The sequence below is a fragment of the Rhinolophus hipposideros genome (genome assembly GCF_964194185.1).
Source record: "Rhinolophus hipposideros genome assembly, chromosome: 4".
Classification (NCBI taxonomy): Eukaryota; Metazoa; Chordata; class Mammalia; order Chiroptera; family Rhinolophidae; genus Rhinolophus; species Rhinolophus hipposideros.
The window spans coordinates 34,738,996-34,765,060 of NC_138050.1; the positions used below are offsets into that span (position 1 = coordinate 34,738,996).

Here is a 26,065-nt window from a genome sequence, read left to right on the forward strand (position 1 = left end):
AAATGAACCATCTGATAATTATTTAAAAACTCCTAACAGTCAAGGGGAATTTTATTTCAACTGTCTTGCTTGAATTTTTTGAGAATTTATTCATATATTACTTAGATAATTTAAAACTGTTTTGGTAAATGTTGAAAAGAGAATGTTATCAACATCTGCATACAATGATAAACTAATTACATCACCTCTAATTCTGTGTTTTCCTGAAAATAAGACTTAGCCGGACAATCAGCTCTAATGCGTCTTTTGGAGCAAAAATTAATATAAGTATAGTAAGACTGGATATAATATAATATAATATAATATAATATAATATAATGTAATACAATATATAATATAATATAATGTAAAATAAAATGTAATTATATTATATTTATATAGTATAATACTCGGTCTTATTTTACTTTAAGACTGGTGTAATATAATACCAGGTCTTAAAATAATTTTTGCTCCAAAAATCAGCATTACAGCTGATTGTCCGGCTAGGTCTTATTTTCGGGGAAACACAATTGTTACTGTCCTAGTCAAAAACTACAACATTTTTTTTGTAGGCAGATATCAAGGGCAAAAGAGCATCAACAGTCCTCATTAATAAAAATATATAATATAATAAAGTTTGGAGAGCCCTGTAAGAAAGCAGAAGATAGGTGGATTAGGAGAAAGCACAGGACAAACAGAAGTGAAATGAGAGTCTTAACACCCCTGCCTAACTACCCACCACCAGCCAACTCTGTATATGGTTGAATTTGTACTCTGTGTACAGCAGTCAGTTTAACTCAGGCAGCTGGCATTTTTCTCCAGGGTTTGGAGGAAGTATTGTGGATTTAAAATGAATGGTAAAATCCTAAAGTATATTACCATCCACACTCTTCAATTCTCTATAAAGTATAAAGTATTTGAACAACAACTGAACCTTTCAGTTGCTTTAGTCTACAGACTTTCCCTGGGGGAAGAAGGAAGTTATCCATTGAACGCAAGGTTCACAGAAGGATGTGGCTGGGTGGGGAGGGAAAAAAAGATCCTCTCACATTCCTGCCTTGGTGCCACTGTGGCTGCTCCACCGAATGTCCCTTCTGAATCATGCCTACTTTTCCATTCTACATATTCCAGAAGGGGATCAATCACACCAGCATTATTATCTATTTATTATACTTTGCGCAATTTAATTTAGTCAATGCCTCCAGTCAGTTAATACTGATTTTAGCAAGCATGCAGAATTTTTGCACTGAAAATAAAAATAAAGATTATATTAGGGAATTCAGGTTCTATTCCAGACTGTCACGAATATTGGGAATCATAAATTAATCTCAGGAGATAGGTGTACAATACCTGAAAGGAATAAGAGACAGTCTTTTAACATTATATAAACTGCACAAGCAGATGACTGCTAAATTCAAAGTGCAGTTGTTATTATTAAGAAAAATTGGTATTTGTTTTGGTATGACTTATGCGTCCTCTTTTCTCTTAATTCTGTGTGTCAAGCGGTACACTAGAAAAGTACTGCACTAGAAATGAGGAGACTAGGGTTTGGCATTCGGTGCTGTCACTGTTATTAACTAATTTTGGCAGCTCATGCAGTAATTTATTTTTAGGGGCTTAAATTTCCTCAATGTCTGTTAAGGGTTATGTAAGGCAGATATACACAAACTTATACATAAGCACATCTCTGTCTTCGTGGGATAGACCCGTGGCATGGTATTAAATCAGAAAATTACCAGTCGCTCATTGAGAAATAGTGGAAACAAACAGGAAAGAATTGTGCGTGAGACTTTGAGTTAGATTCAATTACGATTCTCAAGTGAGTTAGAAGCAAACATAAATAATATGAAAATAGTCATGAGATATTTTACGTTCTTTTTTTTCATACTACGTCTTTGAAATCAGCGGTGTATTTTATACTTAAAGCACATCTCAATTTGGACTAGCCACATTGTAAGTGCTCAACAGCCATATGGGTAGTGGCTACTGAAACGGACAGCAGAGGTCTACAGTCACAAAGTTTCTGGGTAAGTCTTGGTGGACAAGTGTCAATAGTCCATGAGTGCTAGTTTTTAAGACAACTGTTTATTTAGACAGCTGTCAAATTATCTTAAAAACCTGACCCAAGTAAAAGAGATTTGTTATTTGAGTTGTGTTTGTTTAAAAAAAATTACCATACATTTTAAAGATGAAGAATTGTACTGATACCTAAATTAAGCTTTACATAATTTGTATAATTGTTGTTTCAAATGTATGTAAAATTATCAGTTATGTTCATTATAGATATTGTTCCCTTAAATTCGAACAGGAAGGTCCATAAATTAAAGTTTAAAAATGAACGCTAACAAATACAAATCAAGATTTCTGCAGTTCTAACATCTTCATTGAGTCACAACTAAATAGGCAGAATAGAAGTAAAGTTACACGGGATTTGGTTGAGATCTCTGTGGCACAGTGTTATGCATGCTTTATTCTGTCTATGCAATTGTGCAGTAAAGATTTAGTAGCAATCCAAGATATAACCATATTTTTCAACGAGTGTGTGACAGTTTCAAGTATATATATATAATGTAGATATATACTTATATCTACATTATATATATATATATATATATATATATACATATTTGCTTAACAGTCACCACAAGCTATCATGCCAAAGCACTCATTATCGACGTCTACCTCCAGACATGGTCCTGGTATAGATGGGAAGATCTTTGGCTGCTCGCCTAAGAACTTCCTGATGGGCTTCTCCCCTTGGCTCTCTCTCCAGCAATTCTTTCTCTGCATAAGAGAGATGGAACTGTGGAACAGAGTTAAATTTTAATCAGTATTTTCAAAGAAATGATAGCATACGATCAACTATTCCCAGAAAAAGGCATTAATAAAATATCAACGGTATACAGTATACACTATATATATATATTCAGAGAGGTAATAGAGCTTGAAATCTGGGCACGTTTAGTAACCTCACAGGTTATTAGTTCATGCATCTAGAAAATGGAATAATACTAAAAATACTCACTTCCTCAAATATTTGTGAAACTCAAGAGGAATTGAGTATATAAAGTGCTTTGTAAACTGTAGAGTTCTACCCAAATATTAGTTACAAAGATAGATAAAATAGCAAAATAAACAAATTTAGCTCAATGAATGAATTTTTCAATTGGATATTATTAGTAACAAAAATAGAAACAAATCTATCAAGCATGTTTTCACACCTAAGTGAGTTTTAACTTAGGGATGATTATTACTAGAAAATTCTGAATTCTCTAGTACTCAAGACTAATCATTAAATTTACTTATTATACTGCCAATTTGGCCCCATTAAAAAATTATTTGAGAAAAATGAAAATTTGTTTAGATTCCAATATGATAATCACAAAAAACATTTTTAAAAGTCTGTTTGAACTTCCTTACATTGTGGCACCATAAGATGCTCCTGGCTCATCTTGAATATTTCCTGCTCTGATTCTAAAATCAGCATGTTTTCTAAGAAGTCCTACTTCTTTTTATTGGAGAATGGTATTAGGAACCAAGATCTGGGCTCCAATACAGTTTTCAGATCAAAGGAAAGTATAATTTTAAAAGGATATACAAATTAAGAAAAAAACCTGAATTTAACAACAAACAGAAAACTCACAGAACTGTATTTTCTTTTTGCTAGTTGTTTTTTACTTAGGACAAAAATAAACATATAACGTCAAAAGTATCTACAATGCACAAATGAAAACAGAATATTTTCTTGCCTATAAAGTTGGCAAGAAACAGTTAACAGTTTTCTTAGTAATAACAAGGGTCTGATAAAACTGGAAGCATTGTATGTAAATTGCTATCATCCTTTTGGAAAACAACCTGGATAGTGACTTAAATTTTCTTGATCTAGTAGTTCTACCTCTGGGAATTTATATTAAGGAAATAATCCAAACTATGGGTAAAGCTCTATGTATAAACATGTTAACAGCATTATTATAACATGAAAATTTGAGATCAGTCTAAAAATCCAAGTTGGGATACGACTGAGTAAATTTTTACACATTTCAGTGAGAATATTATCCTGTTATTAAAAATGAAAATAAGCCAATGATGGACTATTACGTGAAAAAAATTAACTAGAAAGAAATTCAGAATGTAAACTGTCTGAATTATGTGGTGGGATTTTTTTCCTTTTTATTTTTGCTTAGTCTCCATTTTCTAAATATAATTTAGTATGGTTATGTTACTTTTATATCAGGAACAATCTTACAAATTGAAAAACTACTATCAATTTAACAATATTGCTATCAAAACAGTAAATTTTAATTCATGTATTCCAGATCATTTTATATTCTCTCAATAGTGTGAGACATTGTGTTCTGATTAACATTGTTTTCTCCTATTACCTCTTCTCCTACTTTTTAAGTCCTATTTTTGAAAAGATGTTTAGCACATGTGAGCATTTTATTGTCACTTTAAGTCCAGGACCCTCATTTTACAAGTGAGGGGTTTTTGGCTGCTCATCAATTAGAAAATTAGCCCAAGATATTGTATATTATTAATGAAACAATCTAACATTCTCAACCAGCAAGCAAGGGCTCTTTCTTGCATAACAATGGCCTCCAAGATCTTTTGATCATGTAGTCTCATCAGTTAAAAATAATTTAAGACCACAATGCCAATATTTGCATACTTATATCTTTACATATGTCCTATTTGCTAATATATTATGTACCTTATACATGAAACTTTAAAAAGAGAGAAACATTAAAAGAATAATGTATAAAGTAGAAGTTTTGCTATTTTTTCCTCCATGCTCCAGTCGATGTCCTGGTCACTCCCACCTATTTTGGTGTCCACACTCCATGCTAGAGCATGGCATAGCGACAAGAGTGCTGCATTGATGGTCAAAAGGGCTTTGGTTTAAATGTTAGCACTTGGTGTGCCACACACTAGCGCTCAATGCTTTAGGATAATTAGCTAATGTTCAAAGCCTATTGCTACATCTGTAAAATGGTAATAAACAATATTTGTCTTATACAGTTATATGAATCAAATACGGTAAGGATCTTTTGTGGAAAAATCATCCCCAAAAGCCTGGTACAACTCTAAATTCACAGTCATCAATCCTGACTGCTCCCTTAATACTGTGTTATTTCTTCTGTGTTCTGCATCATTTCATTTTTCCACTCTATCCAACAACCATTTCAAACTTTTCTGCTCTCTCAAACCTTAGTCAACCTAATTCCCTCATCACTCTTAGCCCATCATCTCACACATAACTATGGGAAGCAATTAGAAGTCACTTCAACTTCCTGCCAAAGCTCTAAACACAAAGTTGCAACTGTACACATAACTTCTTTCCTCCTTTCAATCATTTAGCAAATATTTATTGAGTACCTTTTATGGATGAGACACTGCTCTAAGTACTGGCAATGGATTAGTGAAAAAAACAGATGAAGTTCGTGCCATTTTAGAGCTCATATTCTAGGGATGGCAGAAAAAATGAATATGGAATGTGTTACAGAATGATATACGGAGAAAAATACGGCAAGGTACAGGTTAAAGGTAATGCTAGGGGTGGGGCTTTGCATATTATACAGAGTGGTCATAGAAAACCTCTAAGATAAAGTAGTACTTGAACAGAGACATAGAGATAGGAAAAATGTGAGGGACTCAGTCACACAGGAGAAAAGTGTTCCAGGTGAAGGAGAAACAGCAGGTTTTACAACATGTTAAGCAGAAACATGCTTAGCATGTTGATGGAACAGCAAGGAAGCCAACACTGCATTAAAGAGAAGGGCGAGTCAGAGAGAGAGTGTTGGGTCACACCACATGCAGCCTTTTAGGCTAGAGTAGGGAACTAGGTTTTTATTCTGAGTGGATTCAGGTATCATAGGAAAATTCTGAAGAGAAAAATAATATGATCTGTCTTGTTTTTGAAAGAATCATTTTGAAAATATAGAGAAGAGGACACGTAAGAAAGCAAGGAATACTGTTGAAAAGGTACTGCAAATATTCAAGCAGAGATGATGGTGGCTTGGACCAGGGTGGAAGCAGTGGAGGGGGCATGAGCTTACACTGTGGGTATTCTAAGGGTATGGCTTATGGAATTTGCTAATTGATCAAATACGGAGTCTGAGAGAAAAAGAGTAGCCAAGGATGACTCCAAGGTTTTTGACCTGGACAAGTGGAAAAATGAAATGGCCATTATTGAGACAGGAAAACTTTAGGAATAGGAGAATTGAGGGAGTGGGTGGGAAATCAGAAGTTTGTCTTCATATATGTTGCCTATTAGATGCCAACTAGGTAGCTGTAAATATGTCTGGAGTTTAGAAGAGATGACCAGGCTAATGATACTAATTTGAAAGCTGTAGCAATAAGACAATAAAGTCATAATGTAGACAAATAAGAGAAAGGTCCAGAGACTGAGCTTGGGGATAATCCAATGCTTTAGAGCAGGGGTGTCAAAACTGCAGCCCGCAGGCCAACTGCGGTCCACAATCCATTGTCAATTGGCCCGCAGCAAATTCCAAAAATATATTTAGTTTACTTAAATAAATCAGGTGAGGCAATACGTACTTCACCTCAAGTGAGTGGCCCGGCTGTTTGTGTATTTTTCCGCATATGGCCCTTGATAAAAAACGTTGAAAAAAGTTTGGACACCCCTACTTTAAAGGCTTAGGAGATAATGAGGAACCAGCAAAGGAGACCAAGAAGGAGTTGACACTATGAATCAAAATAGAATTATTTGGATGAAAAAGGAGAAGAACCTAAAAAGAAATAATAGCATGGTGCATACGGGAAACTACACGTAATTAAGAACTACCAGAGTATAAAGTGGGAAGTCAAAAAGTCAGACAAGTGTCATTTTTTGCCAGACTAGGGAGACTGGCCTTCACCCCGTGGGATACCCGTAGTCACAGGGTAGATACAAGTGGTAGAGTGAAAATATTAAATTCTTTTTAGAGAATCACTCCCGTTTCAGGGTGGACGATGAATTTTTGCAGGGTTCTGGGAAGGGAAAGTGGGCAAGACTGAAAACTGTGACACCGTTTAGGAGAAGACTGCAATGTCTCAGACAAAAGAGATGACTGAGATCCTGAATTAAGTCAATGATAAAAAGAAAGGGAGGGAAGGAGGAAAGAAGAAGAAAGAAAGAAAAGAAGGGGTTGGAACTAAAACAGAAATATTAGGAAGTGAAAATATGGTGGAGGCATGAGAAAGCAGAGGATTCAGCATGGCTGCCTACCTTCTGGCTTGAATGGTGAGGTGAATGAATGTCAGTGGCATTTACAGTATAAGAAATGGATGAATCACGGTGGTAAGTTTTTGATGTGTTGCATTTGAGGTGTCAGTGGAATGATCAAGAAGTTATGTTTGGCAGGGAGATACTAAAATTCACAGGAGAGGTCGGAGCTAGAAAAACATTTGGAAATTTTGAACACAGAGGTCACAGGTTAGCCACCGGAATGGATGACATCACCTGTGACAGAAGTCAGCATTTTCCTTCAAACCTACAACTAAAGCCAGGATGGGGGTAAGAGAGATGATAGAAAAGAAATAACTAGGGTAGAGGGAAGAAAAAGAGGTAGGAACAGAAAAACAAGTAGATAGTAGAAGCAAAAAAGGCTGTATCTAACTCATTCTAGGTCAAGCATACCATTAATTCTGTGCAAATATCTGTGGTTTTGTTTTCAACATCCCCTCCCAGGTTATACAGCATATTTATTGGCCTTTTTGACCATGGCTGCATTTCAAACCGATTATTTCAGGAAACAATTCACAGTGATGCCTAGACTCTTTTTCTTTTTCAAACATTTGTTTTTTAATTTAAGGTTAGCCTACTAAAACTACACTACTATTACTGGAACAAAGTTTATGTCTATTTGACAAACATGTACTGGACTAAATACCAAAGAATAAAAGTGAGTCAGACACAGTCCTTTGATCCAAGAATATTTAACCAGGATTAAAGACTCAAAAACAAATAGCCAGATTGATCTTTTCAAAATGCATAGCTGATCATATCACTTTACTTAAAAGCTTCTGTGGCTGACACTGCTGTTTGACCCCCAATGTACACGCTTTCCTTCTTCTACCAGGGTTAACTTCTTCTACCAGGGTTAACATGACCATCAAGAATAAAGACTCCACTCCCAGCCTTCTGTCCAAATAGAAGTGGCCACAGAAGTAAGTTCTAAATGTAAGTGGAAATGGTATCAGCAACTTCCAAAGTGTCCTTAAAGGGAAGAACATTTACTTCTACTCTTCCTTCCTACTCCTACTCCTTTTTCTGACCAGTAGGCTAAAATGTAGACGTGATAGCTGGAACCAGAGCACACATCTTAGGCCAAGAGGTTACCTTGGGGAACGGCGACTACAAATGTCAGAGCACCAAAATGCAAGAAGCCTGGGTACTGGCGGCTGTGGACTAGCTACAGACTTTGAATGTAGAAGGGATCAGTTGTTGTTGTTGTTGTTGTTGTTGTTTGGTGTCTAACAGCCAACTAATATACCATTAGTGTGATAATTATAATAGAAGCATGTCTACCTTCAGGTCTATCTGTTATCTATTATGTATCTATCTATCTATCCAGCCATCCGTCCTGATGTCTAATTCTAAAGTAGAAATGGAACACGTAACAGATTTAATATTAGAAATATAATACTCATCCGGTACAAAAATATTTATCAAGTGAAATTCACCAAGACACAATATAAAAAAAAATCACTACACTCAGTAAGTTTACAACATTAATAAAAAGACATACAATTCATTCTTCAGTTATCAGTATTACTGACTTCCATCTTTAAGATAACTTTACTAGTATTTTAACTTACTTCTTTTGAAGGATTCATTGGTAATGTAAAGATAGTTTTCCAATACGACCAGACAAACATTGCAAAAAGTAGATGATAAGCAATCAGGCACACAACTGAAGTGAGAGAAACATAATTATCACTGTAATATGCAAATACATATTAAAATCATGGTATTCACAAAAGATCTGCTTGTTCTAAAATAACAAAATTACCAATTATAATACTCATTTTATTTTGATTTTTTATTACTTATTAAGTTTTATTGTAAATAAGTTCACTTATGTCATACTGGAATAAGCACAACTCAATGAATACATTTTTATATCTAAAGCCAAGAGTTTTTAAAAAAAATCCCTAGTGGTGCATAATTAGATCTAGGCCCACGGTTAGAACACTCCCATCTGGAGACAGGCACAATGGCTCACAGGGACCTTTCCTAAACTGTAAAAGTAGGGAGTTATGCCACAACTCTAAATAAATGTACTAACCAAATTTGACATAGTACTAAACAAATGTCAAAACATTTAGGCTTTAAGAACTTTGCTTCCTGGACAAAGAATAGCAAAAGCAGTTCCTATTTGAGAAGCTATTTGCTTACTTGCTTAGCTTTAGTCAAATCTGGTGGCTTTCGCTGTTTTAACGAGAACATATTTAAACAGAGACAATCTGGACAAAGAAAGATTTCTTCCAATAAAAGTTCAAGTGTCTTATTTACCACATGGGACAACTGTTAAGAAAAGCATTCTGATACTTTTTTCAGGTCATGTATATGAACACATTTTGTGTGGTGTTTTATTCTTGAAGTACTATGCGACTATAAAACATTAATTTTGTATACAGTGATAATGATTAATTATGAAATACACATTAATATATAACAATTCTATGAATTATAGAAGTGATACAGATATGGGATAATACTCTGAATTGAAACAGGAAATTGTTGATATTTCCGTATCTTGAAGCCACAAGAACCTTTGGCACGATTACTGCCATTTCAGGGTAGAATTCTTTGCCAAGTACCTGACAGAATTCAGTCTGAGGACTAAGAGAATGAGATGTCTTTAACCCCATCTTATCTCTACATTCTCAAAGAACACTTTATTAATCCCAACCAAATCTAAGTAAATTCCACTTGTTTTTGCAAACTATTTTCAAGAGCTCTATATCTAAAACAATAATATATTTTACCTTGTTCTCCAATGTTTTCCATGGACACTATAGCAATAAATAGAAAAAAAAGAGATAGGAAATAGGTTACATGATGCTTACGGCAAACATAGGGTTCTGATAGAGTCACAAGGCACGAGAGTAGGTTAATAACTTAACTCCGCTTCAAACCAACATTCTGTATCTAGAGGAGAGGTGAGCACTGTGGCAGAGAGAGTGGAGAGGGAGCCTAGTGGCTACATTTAACCATGCCTACTGGCATTTTAGCCCTGGGTCCCACACAGAAAACACAACCTGCCCAGCGTGCAAATCCTGGGTCTTATGCTGTAGTATTGATGGGTTTCTCCGTTTTCCTTCCATCTACAGAGTTCAGAGAAAAGCAGTGTTCTCCAGGTACATTCCATTTCCACAGACTTATACTGCTGTTTATAAACTGGGAACCACCTAGTTAATGCTCCAAAAAGTAAAAAATAAAAAATGTTGTGTGCAAAGCACACACTCTTCAAATTTCTCTTAGTACAAATTCTTATGCCCAATGACTAACGGTTCCCTGCTGTGTCAAATGAGGGGCCCAGGCAAGTGCCTGAAAACCCACCATCCCTTAGGGGCTGTTGTAAATAGCTCAAGATGGCAGGTAGATTAGTACAGGGACCACAGAGCTAAAACAAGTTGGGACAAGAAACTGAATTTAGTAACCCAGGCAGTCTTTTTAGCTCCTGCATTGTCTACATGTTTTTTTTTCCCCATTTGGTCTTCCTCCTTGGTACTCAAAGTCCTTTGTAAGTTTTGGCCTACCTCAGTCATAACAGAAGAAGATTGGACTTTGCTTATTTAAGTATTTCCTTTCCTATTTGGCTTTTTAAAAGGTTACAGTATTCCAGACCTTACTCCTGGAATATATAATTTCATTGCCTTAATAAACACAGAAATCAGAGGGTAATGTGAAAGATTTTTAGGTTACTTGATCCAACCAACCTCTTTTCCAAGAGAGCTACTGAATGTCAGTTTAGGCATTTCTAGAGCCAGCAGGAGCCCAGTTTTGGAGAGTAGCCCATTCTCTGAGAATGATTATAATATTATTGTGTGCTGAAATTCTCCTCTTTGTGTCATCTGTCTATGGTATCTAGGCTTCCAACTTGTAGGGATAAACATAAAATCTACATGACAGAACTTCACATATTTACAGTTGGTGTGTCCCCCTTAAAAATGTTCTCTTTTAGCCCAAATAGTACATAATTTCCAATCTCTCACCAACCTTGAAGTGGCTCCTTTCAATGATCCTTAGATTCTCAATTTTCTTTAACATTTCTGATCCTCAGAATGGGACTTGCAGACACAGATGATCTTTGACTTACAAATGGCCTGTTCCACAAGTTTGCTTATAAATCAGAGGCTGGAGAGTCAGAGTTCACTTTCTCACAGAATCCCTGCAGGGGTTAATCTGAGGGCATCAGAAGAGCGGTAGGGGAGCATGTCTTTATATCTGACCCTACCATCCCTCCCTTTATGCATTTCTTTCTAGACACTGACTTCTCAGTCTTCAACAGCACTCCAAAATTGACAACAGCTCTTTCTTGGATCAAAATTTCCAATCCTTCCGTGGAGCTAATCTAAGGAACTGAAAAAGCAATTTGACTCCATCTATACATGTATGTATGAATGACCCTTAACAGCCATTCCAGAGGTCTTGTTATTTTAAATAAAATTTATTTGCTAACCCATAACTCTAGCTGTCAGAATTGAAAAAAATAAAACAAAATAAAATTTAAAAAGGAAAAAGTACAGTTAGTAGGAATTGATCATTTTTTTGACCTGGACCACTACTACATTGGCTGGATATGCATCCAAAGACGTCATTTTTATAGCTTTCACTTTCCTTCACAGCTTGTTTTTCCCTAAATGTACCTCAAAATCCACAGGTTCTCTGTTTTTTTTTTTTTTTAAATTAAACAAGTTATGTGCAAGTACATGGATCCATGTTTATGGTAAATAATTCCAATAACATGTATAGAGTAAAATATGAAATTCAAAAAGGGTGTATCAATTACACTCTCACAAAGATTCTGAGCCTATCGAATTTCCTATAAATGTAAAATAAATCTTTAACTTTGTCAGTATCTTAGGCCAAAATAAAAATCACTGTTTTAATATTGATTTCTCTGATTACTGTTGAAGTTTTGAATTATTTAAAAAATATAATGATTGGTTTTTCCTATCTCTTCTAAGTGAATTACCACTTTCCCATTAGTCTACATTTCTTTTACTTACTGAGAGCCTTTTATATATTCTGGACAGTAATCCCATGTCTGTTATATATGTATATATGTTGCAAGTAAAGTTGTGTACAACCACTTTCAAATGATTTAATAAATACTGGCAAAATCCTATGGCTTATCACTGATTAAATAACATTATCAAAATTTTCAAATTGACTTATTTTACTAATAGATATATGGTCTATATAAGGTTTGCTTTATGACACTGAGGGCATTCATGTTCTCTCAACCATGTCTGCCTAAGAGGTAGGCCAGGGATTCACCTTGTAATTTTCAGTTTAGCGAAAGAAAGAGTTGTCAATTTCAACATCGCCTTTCTCATAAAAACACATAGGATACAATGGCATTTTCAAATGCAAATATTTTTGTTCTTAAATAATTGTTTAAGAAAAGGTTGCATTTTACTCTTGGGAATAAGAGCACTGATTACACTAAAATATTTACTATTTGTATATCTGGTGATCATCTACATACCCCTACCCTTTATCTTTTGCATGAAATATCAAGCTATCATTTAATCCAGGGGTTGGTCAGTAAACTATAGACATTGGTCCAAATATAGCCAGCCACCTGTTTCTGTAAATGAAATTTTATTGGCACACAAATACACCCATTTGTATACATGGCTATTTTTGTGCTACATTGACAGCGTTGGGTAGAGCCAGGGGAGTTAATGTTGCAGTCCTGGGACATCCAAAGACAGGCTTAAGACAGATTTCCTTCTTTTTTAGGAGAGCTGTCTTTTCTCTTAATTAAGGCCTTCAACTGATAGTATGAGGCCCACCAACATTTGGAAGGTAACATGCTTTACTCAAACTATTGATTTAAATGTTAATCACATATAAACAAATATCTTCACAGTAACATCCACACTGGTGTTTAATGAAACAACTGACCATTGTAGCCTAGCCAAGTTGACACAAAACGTAAATCATCACTTAATTTATATTTTAGTTTTATTGTGGAAATCTTCTACTAAGAAGATAAGTATTGATCTTTTGTATCAGTTCTTAAGACAAGTTGTTTATTTATTATAAATTGAAATTATATCTAGCAAATTAACTACAGCATATTTTTATGTATGTGCTATCCTTTGTCATACTCTAAAAACCTGACTATATAAATAATCCTATCCAAATTAACTTTATTTATACACCCATATAATTGCTAAAGATGCTATCAAACCCTAGTCTCTAAAAAGCTCTAAAAATATTAGAGCTGGTTTGGTCTAGCTTGATTTAAATTTAGTCTTGATTAAAAGCTGGGGATCATCTCAAAGATTATTCCAGTTCTATATTTTTACCAACTAATGTTTCAAAATTTGGCTTTGGTGATTATATATTAAGAGTTTGTCAAAAATTGTATTTATTGATAAGAAGCAGCCTAATAAACAGTTGGCAACAAATCCAGTTCAACTTTTAGTCATAAGTACAGCCAAAATGGAAAACTTCAGGTACTAAAATATGCCTTCATACGAGATTAAAAAAACTTTCCCCTCTTAAATTAGCAAAGAACAGTTACATAATTGTTGCTAGAACAATTTGGTACTTTCACTGCAAATGTATATTGTTGTGATCTTTTTCTTTCTTCTCTTAATCTGAATTTTTTTTCTTGCCTTCAAATTCGAACTCTATCTTTTAGGAGAATAATTCACCTACAGTGTGACTACACAGCAACTCCTCTATATAAAATCACTACACTATTTCCAATTTCAGTCTGACACAGACATATCTTAGCTGCATATATGCAATCTGATAAAGAAGAATACCAAAAATAAAGATGTAGTTCTAAGGAATGAATCGTAAGGATAACTTTATAACCAAGCTCTATTTATTTTTCCTGTTTCTCTTTAACTTATTTATTGAAAAACATTCACTGACTAACTTACACTGAGGATAAAATGGTAGGTAAGACTGTTCCTGTGCTCAAAAAGCTTCAAGTTCATGAGATCATTTCAGCTAGAAGTTAAAACTAACTGAAAAAAGCAAGGACACAGTTCATAACACATATTCAATTAATCACAGAAGCAGGTCTGAGGATTAAGACAAAGATAATAGCAGTAGTACAAGTATGTTTGAATAGCTCCTGTGTTAACAAAATCTCTCCTTTGACCTCATGTCTCTAGCTGTCATCCCATTTTTCTGGTCCTTTCACAGGAAATCTCATTTTAACAATCATTTAAATATACTGTCTCTATCCCCTCTAACTTCCTACTATTTCTTCAACCAACTCCAATGGGTTTTTCATCCCAAACATTCCACTCACTGCTGGCAATCCTGACAAAGTCACCAATACCTTTGTGACTGCTGATTACCATTACTTCACTTATGCTAACAGAATCAGTTAGGCTCATTTTGAAAGACTTTATGGAATTGACAGTGGATTCATTAACTCAGTGGGCCAGTGAAACTCCTTGGAGAACGATCCTTTGTCCTTTCAGCTACTTTCTAAGAAGCTCTAATTCGCTTTTTAATGTATTAACATCAGAACTTTGGCAGTAGGAGGGTACACTAGAAATCATCCCCAGGAATACTGGCGACGTCGCTGCCAGACCATTTTAAATGACAGACCTACGAAAACTATATTATGCTTTGATATGTCCAGTTGAATTCTAATTGTATCCTTTTCTTCCCAATACTTTTATTTCTTTACAACAGATCTGCTTCCATTTTTAAGTCTTTATCAGACTGTGTTTTCCTTTGTAACCGTCATCTGTCATTGTAATTTTGACAACTGCAGGTCCGATCTTCCTCACTAACCTCACCTCACACACTCGTCTTGTGCATGATACTTCAGCCATCTGGGCTTTCTTGCTTCTTAAACATGCTACATGTCCCCTCCCTGGATCCTCTGCACTTGCATTCAACTGGGGGGTAGGAAACCTGGACTCTAGTCCAATCCTTCCAATCTGTGTGACCTTGATCATGATATTCAGCTGATCTGTACTTGGATTTTATTGTTTAAACAAAAATTTGCACTTTACCTTGAAGGTTCCTCTGGCTCTAAAATTATCTTCAGTCCCACTCTCATGTATTCTGAAAAAACTACTGACTTAAAAATCTAGGGCAAAAGTCATTCTACAAATACATTTACCAGTGGGTTTGTAGGCACTGTTTAGTCAAGGACAGATAAGAAGCTTCAGAGTAGAAACAAAGAATAAGGATAAGGCTTCATAAAACAGAACTTGAACTCCAAACACACAGTTTTCCAATTTGGGCTCTCCGGTTACCATAAAAGCTACACCTGACATTTCTAACAGTCTCTTTTTCTTTTTTTTTTTTTTAAATATCAGGTGTACAGAACAATGTAATAGTTCGACATTTATATCCCTATAACAGTCTTAATCACAAATACTGTGCCAGGCAATCTACATTTCCCATTGGATCCCCACACAGTTCTTTAAAAACGCATTTTGCAATAAGAAAAGCATGATCAATTTAAAATGTATATCGATGATGTCATCTCACTAAAAAGCCTTCCATGGCTTTGCACTGGATTTACAATAAAGCCCAAGCTCCTTACTTAAGCCTCAGCGGCCAACGGGATCCTACCTGCCTCTCCAAGATCACTTCTCATTGCTGGTTCTCGTGCTCACTAAGCTGAAAACAGGTTGACCTTCTGTTTCTAGAGCACACTAAACCTTAGTGCCTTTATCCTCTCTGAAAAGCTCTTCACCAGGCTCCACTTTTGGCTCACTCTTGATCTTTCTTCACGTTGCAACTTACATGTCACTTTCTCATAGAGGTATTCCTGTGGAGTCCCCTCTGGCAACCATCATCATAATACATCATTTCCTCCTTAGTACTTAGCACCATCTGTAATTATTTTAATTTGTTCCTTTTCCATGTCCCCCACTGAGGTTTGAATCCTGGTTCTGCCCCTTGTTTTATGTTTTATCTTGGCCAAGTCATTTAGCCTCTCTGAGTCTTATCTCAGCATTTACCTCACTGGGCTGTTTTGAGAATCAGACCAGGTAATGTAAGTAAAAGCACCTAGAGTAGAACGCGGCACATATAAGGGCGTCAATAAATGGTAGTTGAATATGGAGCATAAATACATCACTAAACAGTGAAATGTTAAGAGTAGGAGTTCCCCAGAGTTTAGTGTTAACAGTTTTATAAACAATCTGGAGAAAGAAGTACACCGTGCATTTTTAGCTTGTAGTAGTGATACAGTTTTCCGGAGAGTGAAATGTTAAGTTGATGGGAATAAATTGCTGGAAGACCTTTTGAGTGTGAATAAGCAGAACAATGCAAATGAATTACCATGGACAAATTAACATAATGAGAAAACAATAAGCCAGTGAATTTTTGAGCTACATTTTATTTCCCTACTCCTCCCAGAGCGCTCCTTTCCTCTATACCCCACACCCACCTGTACCCCACCGTGACCTGGTAGGGCCTGACATGCATCAGAACCTCAATATGAGGAGTGGAGGAGCTGTGTAATATGCAGAGAAGTAGGACTTTCCAGTGGTTTGATGCATTCCCCCTGCCTCTACCCTACAATTTACATGTAACAAACTATACTGATCTAAACTATGTGCTAGAAATTATCAAACAACCATGGAAAATGGTTGAGAAATTACTGGAGACCTTTTCCTGAAGAATGGCATAATGTAATATCAAGACAAAGATGAACTGCAGTAAATCAGACAATATAAGCCATGATACAGGAAGTCTCTTACTTTAGAATAGGTTGTGGTCCCAAAGGTTATGCAAGTCTTTTGTTATTTGGGTGGTTAGGCCTGCATATTAGACATTGAAGACCTTTCTAATGCCTAAAGCATCTGACACAATACTACAAAATTATAAATTAACAACATTATAAAAATTCGCTACTTTGTGTTAAAAGTACCTTTTGTGTTTGCAACACCCAAGTTCATTTCCCTTTCACCATAGTGGACAGCAGGTTGCCCTTATTCCCTTCCCCTACCAGCTGAGCTATGAGAGCAGGTATTCATCCCACCCCAAGTCTTCAGTGAGGACCCCAGTCTGCTTCAAAAAGTACCAGAGACCGAGTGGCTTAAATATCAGACATTGATTTCCTCACAGTTTTGGATGCTAGAAGGCCAAGATCAAGGTGTCAGAAGGATTGGTTTCTTTTGAGGCCTCTCTCCTTGGCTTATAGGTGGCCATCTTCTCCCTGTATCTTCACATGGTCTTTTCTCTGTGCCTGTGTCCTAATCTCCTCTTCTAATAAGGACACCAGCTATATTGGATCAGGGCCCACCCTAATGATTAAATTTTACCTTAATTATCCTCCTTAAAGGCTTTCTCTACAAATACAGTAACATTCTGAAGTCCTGCAGGTTAGGATTTCAACCTATGAATTTTGGGGAGACACAATCAGCCCATAATACTCTCTGATATAAGACTACGGCTTGAGCAAGCTGGGGGCTGGACAGAGGTGAGAGGGGATCAGTGGGCTGGTGAGGGGTAGGAGTCAAAGAATAAAGTAAAGGAAGGGAGCACTTGTTGAATGCTTATTGTATACCGGGGATTGCGCTAATTTTTAAAAAATGTTTATTTCATTTAAACCTTACAACAATCTGTGAGCCAGGATCATAATTTTAAAAGGTGGAAAGATAGTCTCACAGAGGCAAAACAATTTTTAAACATCATTCAAGTCATAACATATGGTGCTAGAATCTAAATGTCAGTGTGACTCCAAAACCCTTCCCAGGTTTCCACATGGCCTCCCACTGTCTGTTCCTTCTTTGGTTTCTCTTACATCCTGGCCTGTCTGTGTTTAATTTCCATGCCACTACTGTTACTTTTGATTAGGGATGTTCTAGAGAGCACGGTTTAAAATGTCCTCCTCCACCAACCAACTCAAACATAACCTGGAAACAGACCATTTTACAAACTTTGGACACAAACAATTCAAAGGTTTCTTCGTATTTCAGGGTACTACTTGGAGCTGAGATTTCTTGAGCTCTCATTTCAAGAACTGAGGAAGGAACAGAGCTCCACGTTCCTGGGACAAGTGTGAGATGGTGATACAGGGAGGAAGAATAGGAGATGGGAAGGGGTTACCTGACCTCCCTCCTCAGCAGTGGAGGGAAAGAAAAGGCATTCCTGAAGTTGGTACTACCCAGACACACTCCTGAGGCACACACACCCCCCCCCCACTTGTAGAAACTGGCCACGAAGAAAGATGAAACACACGTCTGTCCTGGAATGGTGACTGTAATTCTTAGTTATTGAAACCTTCCTAGTTAGAAGTGTTTCTCTCTCTCTCAACAACATTTCTTTAGCAACTTGACCAAGTCATTGTCCTAAATATCTAAGAAGCTCTGCTGTACAGAAACAGTGTAAAATCTAACTTATCCAACTGAAGGCTGGGAACACACTCACTGAGTGTTTATACTTAATCAACAGAGATATATAGGTTTTTTAATTCGTCAGCTTTGAAAGGGGAATGAAGACCTTGTCTCATGGTTATGACCCTGATAAACTCGCTGCCACTTTCCCCTTGGCAAAGGGAAAGACAATTCCTGAATCACTGACTGTATCCAGCAGTGCAGTTAAATAAGGAAATCCGATCTCAGGGCTGGCCCTTGCTCTTAGTGTCCTCATTTCAGAGCTTACTCCATGGAATCCTATAATCCCTTTGCCTCAAATTAAACTAGAACAGATTCCCAGCGCCAGCAAGTTGTGCAGATTTCAGTGCAGGTGAGTTTGCTTATCCTGTGAGATAGGGTTGTGTGGGTCCTCCCTCTTTCACACATGGCTACAACTCTAATCAAGTTCCTACAATGCCTGGATCTTTTCACCTCCAACCCCAGTGCTTTCCAATTCCAGGTGCTCTTCTTTGGTTGGGCCTGAGGGGCAAGACTGCTTTGAACCATGCAAGCTGTGGTGGATACTACACCCTCAATAAAGGTCTACCTGGCCCTCTCATAATGGTTGTGTACTATCACGGGAGGGTCAAATAGGGATGTGAGATCCTGAAAGCATTCCCCTCATTAGTCAGAATCAAAATTTTAGAATTGGAAGGGCCTTAATGATTTTCTTGCCCAATGCATCTTTCTTATGTATGTAAGTATATGTTTGTTTATTGGTAGCAAGCAAAAATACCACTTGTATTTTGGTTATTTCAGCATTTCAAAACCAGGTAAGATCAGATGGAAACAATTTTTGTAGTGCCTTTTCTAATCATCATCAGATCAATCTCTTATTTCTGGTATACTCAGACTTATCACAGAAGACAATACTGAGAGTACTTTCACTGCTGAACATTAGCTGTCTGATTTATTAAATAGGAAAACGAATGCTTCTTGTTTGCTTCTCCAAAGAAACAGATGGTCTCCTAATACTACTTCCCAGGGTAAGCAGTGACTGTGTTTCCCTGAAAATAAGACCTAACCGGAAAACAAGCCCTAGCATGATTTTTCAGGAGGACATCCCTTGAACATAAGCCCTGATGCGTCTTTTGGAGCAAAAATTACTATGAGACCCAGTCTTACTTTCGGGGAAACATGGTACACATTGAGTACTTTATGGCCGGAGTACCTATCTATATACAGCACATTTAACACATTAAAAATTAAACCAATATTTATAGGTTCATGTAAATCATTTGACACATGTAGTACTCCGGAGGAACTACTGTATAAAGCTGGAATTCCAACCTTTGTCTTTATAATGCGCGTCAAAATAGAAGTTACAGTGTCACACGTGAAGGGATGAATGAAAAGGTTTCAAATGTTATCACCAGCAATGATGAGTGCAGTATAGCACTGGGGTGCAATATCTCTTAACACATGGAAGGATTTCGAGCCATTCACTGGCTCACCCTTCAGTACTGGGTCACTGGGAAGCACTATTTTCTTTTTGTAACCTCACTTTTTGTCATATATTCCTGGTGTAAACTTCTCCCCCCGCACAATCTTTCTTTGATCTCACCTTGAATTATAGTATGTCTTTTCCTTCTTCCTTGCCACAAATCATCCCCTTGCCCTGTACTGCATTTACCCACGGCATTAGCACAGACGACTTGACAGTAATTGTGTGTACATTCAGTCGCAGCCAAAGCCAATCCGATATCATCATAAACTGGCAGCCCACACCACAGATGAAAGATTTCCACTCCCACTGCTGTAAGACACAGTATGTTGCAATAGTGCAACATTATACAAGCACCACCTAATTATATACTACATGTAGTCATCAATATAAGTGAACAGTGTAAAATAACGTGCGTACGGAATTGAATAAGACAGTCATCAATATGTATTTGGACCGAGTCTCTTCCTCTGCTCCAAATGTGAGCTGCATCTCATGTTTCCTGACTGGATCTCTCCCTCAATTAAATGCACTGATCTTGGCTTTCTGTTCCTAAAACCATTTTCACTTACCCTAGATCTGCAGGCAATACAAATACCTTGAGATTCATTCATGAATTTTCAGTCCGTGTGGAGAAGGATTTAGCCCATGGTGAATACCATAGCTTACCAAGACATCCACAGAAATAGGGATTTTCTCTCACTTCTCCCACCAGCTCGCATTTACCCAGTGTGGGTACCATGTACACATGGTGCTCTTTAAAAAGATGAAATGTCTACCAGTTAGCTGTAGTGCTCTTGTTCCTCAAAAACTTGTTGCATTTTGGACTGCGTACAGCCAGCCAGTGGCTGTCTACTTTTCTGCCAGACCTGAGGGCAAGCATTCTCAGGAACCACACATTCCCCGGGAATGCAGGCTGCTGCATGCGCAAAATGGGATTGTCCTCAATTCCCTGACCACCAACTTTCCTGCTGCTCCGTGAAAGGGCAGGTAGTTAAAAATTGCTGCAGTGACATTGATATGGACTTCATAGAAACCTCTAGAGACCTTCAAATTCGGATATGTTTCCAAGGGTGTATACAGGCTTCCCTGGAATCACACTTCAACCAAAATCACCTACTCCAAGAAAACTAGTATGCCAGCCAGATCTCCAAAAATTAAATTGAATTACCATATAATCCAACAATTCCACTTCTGGTTATATACCCAAAAGAATTAAAAACAGAGACTTGACAGGTATTTGCACACCAATGTTCATAGCAGCATTATTTACAACAGCCAAAAGGTAGACACAACCCAAACATTCATCAACCAATGAACAGATAAACAGAGTGTGGTATATACATACCACGGAATACTACTGATCCTTACAGAGGAATGAAATTCTGTCAGATGCTACAACACGAATGGACCTCAGGAAACCAAGTTTAAGTGAAATAAAGAGACACAAAAGGACAAACATATGGTTCAACTTATGTGAAGTACCTAGACTAGTCAAATTCTCAGAAGCAGAAAGAATGGTGGTTGCCAGGGGTTGAGGGAAAGAAAGGGTGGAGAATTATCACTCAATGGATACAGAGTTTCAGTTGGGGAAGTTGAAAAAGTTCTGGGTATGGATAGTGGTGATAGTTGTACAACAATGTGAATGCACTTAATGCCACTGAACTGTACACTTAAAATGGTAAATGGTAAATTTTTATGGTATGTGTACTTTACCACAATAAAACACAAAATAAAAAAAATCACCTGCTCCAGAGTACATTCTCAAACCACAAATTAAGGTAGTATTTCATGTTAGCTAAAGTTTTCTTTCTCACCTCTGGTTATTTCTACAATGAAGGGTTTTATTCTTTAGCCTTTTCAAGATAGTAACCTCAGAAGGGGTAAATGGAGAGAAGCAAAGCTTTGTTGAGATGTAGTTAGGCATTTCAAACTGTAGATTTCTAGCTAGGCATTTACACTGAAGTGGCTCATTCTTGAGTGTTCCCATATTCCCGGAATGTCTGAGATTCAAATTCTGCCTTCTTTGACCTCTTTTAGTCAATAGGAAGTAGATGGAACTGTCAGTATAAAATCCAAGGACTTCAGGGGCGTTAGATATCCTTGGATATTCATACAGGTATCTGTTTCAGATCCACAGCCTGAACATAATTTGGCCAAAGTTAAATTATGTTCAACATACTGTATTTAAGAGGGCTGGGGCAAGCAAGGGGCAGTTGAAACATTTTAGAAAATCTTTATTTTTAAAATCTAAACTGGACAAAAATTTCAGCACCTTAAATGGAGATTTTAGTTACCTGAAAACTACTGGAATGGAGTACAATATCTGGTCAAGTCTGAGTGCTTCCTAAAAATGCATTTCACTTACTTTTCTTTTTCTTTTTTTTTTTTTACTGATTATTTTATATTAGGGCAAATATTTAACATATCTAAATTATTCTTTTAAACTTTCCAGTGGTTTCCACAATCAATTTTGTCACCTAAATCCTTATTACAGGTGATTGCATTTCAATGTCCAGAAAGGAAAAAGGCATTTGATTGCTGTATTTCTGTATTAGTTTGCTCAGGCTGACATAACAATATACGACAGACTGGGTGGCTTAAACAACACAAATATATTTCCTCTCTGTTCTGGGAGCCAGAAATCCAAGATCAGCATGTTAGCGGGTTGGTTTCCTTGGAGGCCTCTCTCCTTGGCTTGTAAAGGGCCATCTTCTCCCTGTGTCTTTACACTATCTTCTCTCTGTACATGTCTGTATCTAAATTTCCTCTAATCTTGAGGGATTCGGGTCCATCCTAATGACCTAATTTTAACTTAATTACCTTTTAAAAGGCTCTCTCTCCACATACAGTCACATTCTGAGGTGCTGGTGGTTAGGGCTTCAACATATGAATGGGTGGAGCACCATTCAGCCCCAAATAATCTGAAACCATAAGAATATTACAAACTTGTTTACGAACATTTGAACGACCAAATAATAAAAAGCTAAAATAGATAACTATCTAATTCCTCCCACCTCGATTCCCTTTCCTCCCCAGGCTTCAGGACCATACTGTTTTAGTTTTTCTCTACTTCACTAGTCGCCTTTTCTCAGGCTTCTTTGCCAGTTCCTATTCATCTCCTGAACTCTCAATGTTGATCATCTTTGGTCCCTGCCTATGCTCAATTTACATTCACTCCCTTGGTGGAACGAGTGTATCCAGTGTTAACTCTTTATACCCATCTACATGCTGAAGACTCCAAAGTTTATTCCGACTCAGGCCAAAACATTGGCATTATCTTGACTCCTTCCTTTCACAACTCACATATGTCTGTCAGGAAATTCTGTTCTCTTTACTTTAAAAATACATCCAGAATCTGACCACTTCTTACCATTTCAATTATCCCTCCTTCCCCATGGTTTGACACACTACCGGTTCTCACCTGAATTGAAGAAGTAGCCTAGATTCCACAGCAGCCAGAATGATCTTTTTAAACGTAAGGCACAGTATGTCACTACACTACTCAAAGCCCTCCAATGGATCCTCAGTTCACTCCAAGTACAGCCAAAAATCTTCACAATGTCCTACGAGGCCCCATAACCTGTACCTTTTCTGCAATCTCTGACCTTGTCGCCTACTTCCCCTCTCCTTGCTCACTCCAGTCCAGCTAATAATGATCTCTTCCTCTTCTAAGGCTGAACGACTTCTGCCTCAGGGCTTTTATGCTGACTGTTCTCTATGCCTAAGATGCACTTCTTCCTGATACCGGCATGGATAAATCTTCCGGCATCTTCAGGTCATTGCTTAAATTTCATGATCACTGTGACCCCCACCCTGACCACCACATTTAAAATTTAAACCTCCTGCTGGCATTCCAAATCCTTCTTGTCTTGCTTTTTGCTTTTTGTCACGAAACATATGACCCTCTGACTAATCATATAAGCTACTTACTTATGTTTCTTATTCATTCTCCCTTCTCTTAAAATAGTAATAGTAATTAGTATTTTTGAATGAATGCATATGTTAAAGGAGTGTTCAATAAATTATAAATGGTTGAAAGGCATTTAATTCTCAGATTTTGAAATTATTTGTAAAATAGAAGTTTATGGGGACCTATCATGAATCACTACTCTCTACTCCCCTCCAACTGACATACTGCCCCAAGTTCTGTATATCTTAGTTTTTAGTATGCCCTAGTTCTAGAATATGCTGCATTTCATTCAAAATGTGCTATGCTTAAAACCTTGATTAAGTCAAACTGACCTCTTCCCTTTATCCTTTCACGTTAACTGACCTCCTAAGATAATCACTAGTCACAGTTAAGTAGATAAAGCCCTGCCTGCCTTTCTTCCTAAAACATGTCCCATGTTGTTGCCCACCTAGTAAGAAACTTGATCACAAATTAGTCCCTGCAATTTCAGTTTTAGGCTCATAATTGAAATCTTTAACTTTCTCATAAATGGTATCAGGTGCGTCTCATTAGAGCTCAACATGACCAGCTTTGGAGCAGGCTGCTTTTCCCACTGAAGTACTCCCACTGTGAATTAGACATGCATCACACAGACTAGGTCGCAGGTCACACTATCCCTCACATCTCTACAAATGTGGTGAAGAGACACACTTCGGATTCACCTACTTCTTCAAGATGACCCTGGGGACCCCAAAGGATCAGGGACACAATCCCATCTGAGTTTTAAACACCTCATTCTAAACACCGCCTTGAAATATGGTAAAAACTCACTTTTTAAATAATATAATAAACACAGAAATAGAAATTTTATCTATCTATCTGTGTGTGTGTATGTGTGTGTGTATAAATAGATTAGCATGACAAAGCATCCTGGGTTGCCAAATTTCAAATTCACTGAATTTGAATTATAATCAAATCTATAAATTTCTTGGAAATACATGAACTGCTTTTCATAAGGATTTTTTTTCTATGATAAGATGATTGTGAAGATAAGCAAACTACCTTTAAACTATTGTGTCCTTTGGGTATTTGGTTTAAAAAAAAAAAACATAGAGAAAAAGGTTTTTTGCTTGGTGTTGATTTTGTTGCACTCCTCTGGACCATCTGCTCATGGTGGCAATGCTTGTGAATAAATACAATGAGGTCACATTAATTTACGTATAGCAGGAATGCTTAATTTACACTGTATATGAGTTGAAATTTCAGGATACCAGGGAGAAATACTGGAGAAGAAACAAAACTCAGTCATCTATAAACAGTCTCCTTCATGTGTATTTTTAAAATGTAATCAACAACATACCTAAAATGATCTTCCATCTAGAATGCATTTAAGAGTGAACAGAAGTGCTAGCAGCTATATTTTTGCTCCAGAGTACCTCCCAAATAAAAAAATGGATTTCAGGCACTAATATTTGTGATTGAATCTCAAAGGCACCGTTAGATTAAAAAGTCAAATTAGGAAAAATGCTACACAAATGTTTCAAAGTGTGATATAATTTTGATTGAAAGGAACCATTTCAAGCATTCATAGCTTGTTACTTTATTTGTACCATATGCTTCTTAAGAAATCAGGTCACTACATCCTCCTGGTTTCCCTCACCCCACCCCTGCCCTGTTAATTGCACCCCTTTCCATTTTTAGCATTTGACTGAGATAACAATTAAGATATTATAATAAAATTACCATTAAAAGAATTAGAAAAAAATTTCAACAATTTTCTAATGGACTATTATGGAAATTAATTCTATCATGTTATACTTTTATTATTAATTCTTTGTGGTATATATAAATGCCCATATAAAATAATAGGATTCCACATAATATTAAAACTATTTCTAAATGATTTTTGGAAAACTGGTTTTCCAACAAAGAACATTAAGGGTCTATACCAGGGGTGTCCAAACTGCAGCCCGTGATCCATTGTTAATTTGCCCGCAGCAAATTCCAAAAATATATTTAGTTTACTTAAACCAGGTGAGGCAATACGTACTTCACCTCGAGTGAGTGGCCCGGCTGTTTGTGTATTTTACCGCATATGGCCCTTGGTGAAAAACGTTGAAAAAAGTTTGGACACCCCCGGTCTATACTATGTTGTA

General features: G+C 36.8%; 1 protein-coding gene across 1 annotated transcript in view; it reads right to left on the reverse strand.

Annotated features, from left to right (window-relative positions):
* LOC308496875 (palmitoyltransferase ZDHHC2-like) overlaps window positions 1–26,065 on the reverse strand; it is a gene marked incomplete at its 3' end in the record, with an annotated part of 48,716 nt that overhangs the window by 16,204 nt on the left and 6,447 nt on the right. The window contains exons 2-4 of the mRNA XM_081046663.1: window positions 9,973–9,999; window positions 8,800–8,894; window positions 2,662–2,782 (exon numbers count right to left, since the gene is read on the reverse strand). Coding sequence (XP_080902789.1) covers window positions 2,662–2,782; window positions 8,800–8,894; window positions 9,973–9,999 — 243 coding nt within the window. The remainder of the gene's footprint in view (window positions 1–2,661; window positions 2,783–8,799; window positions 8,895–9,972; window positions 10,000–26,065) is intronic.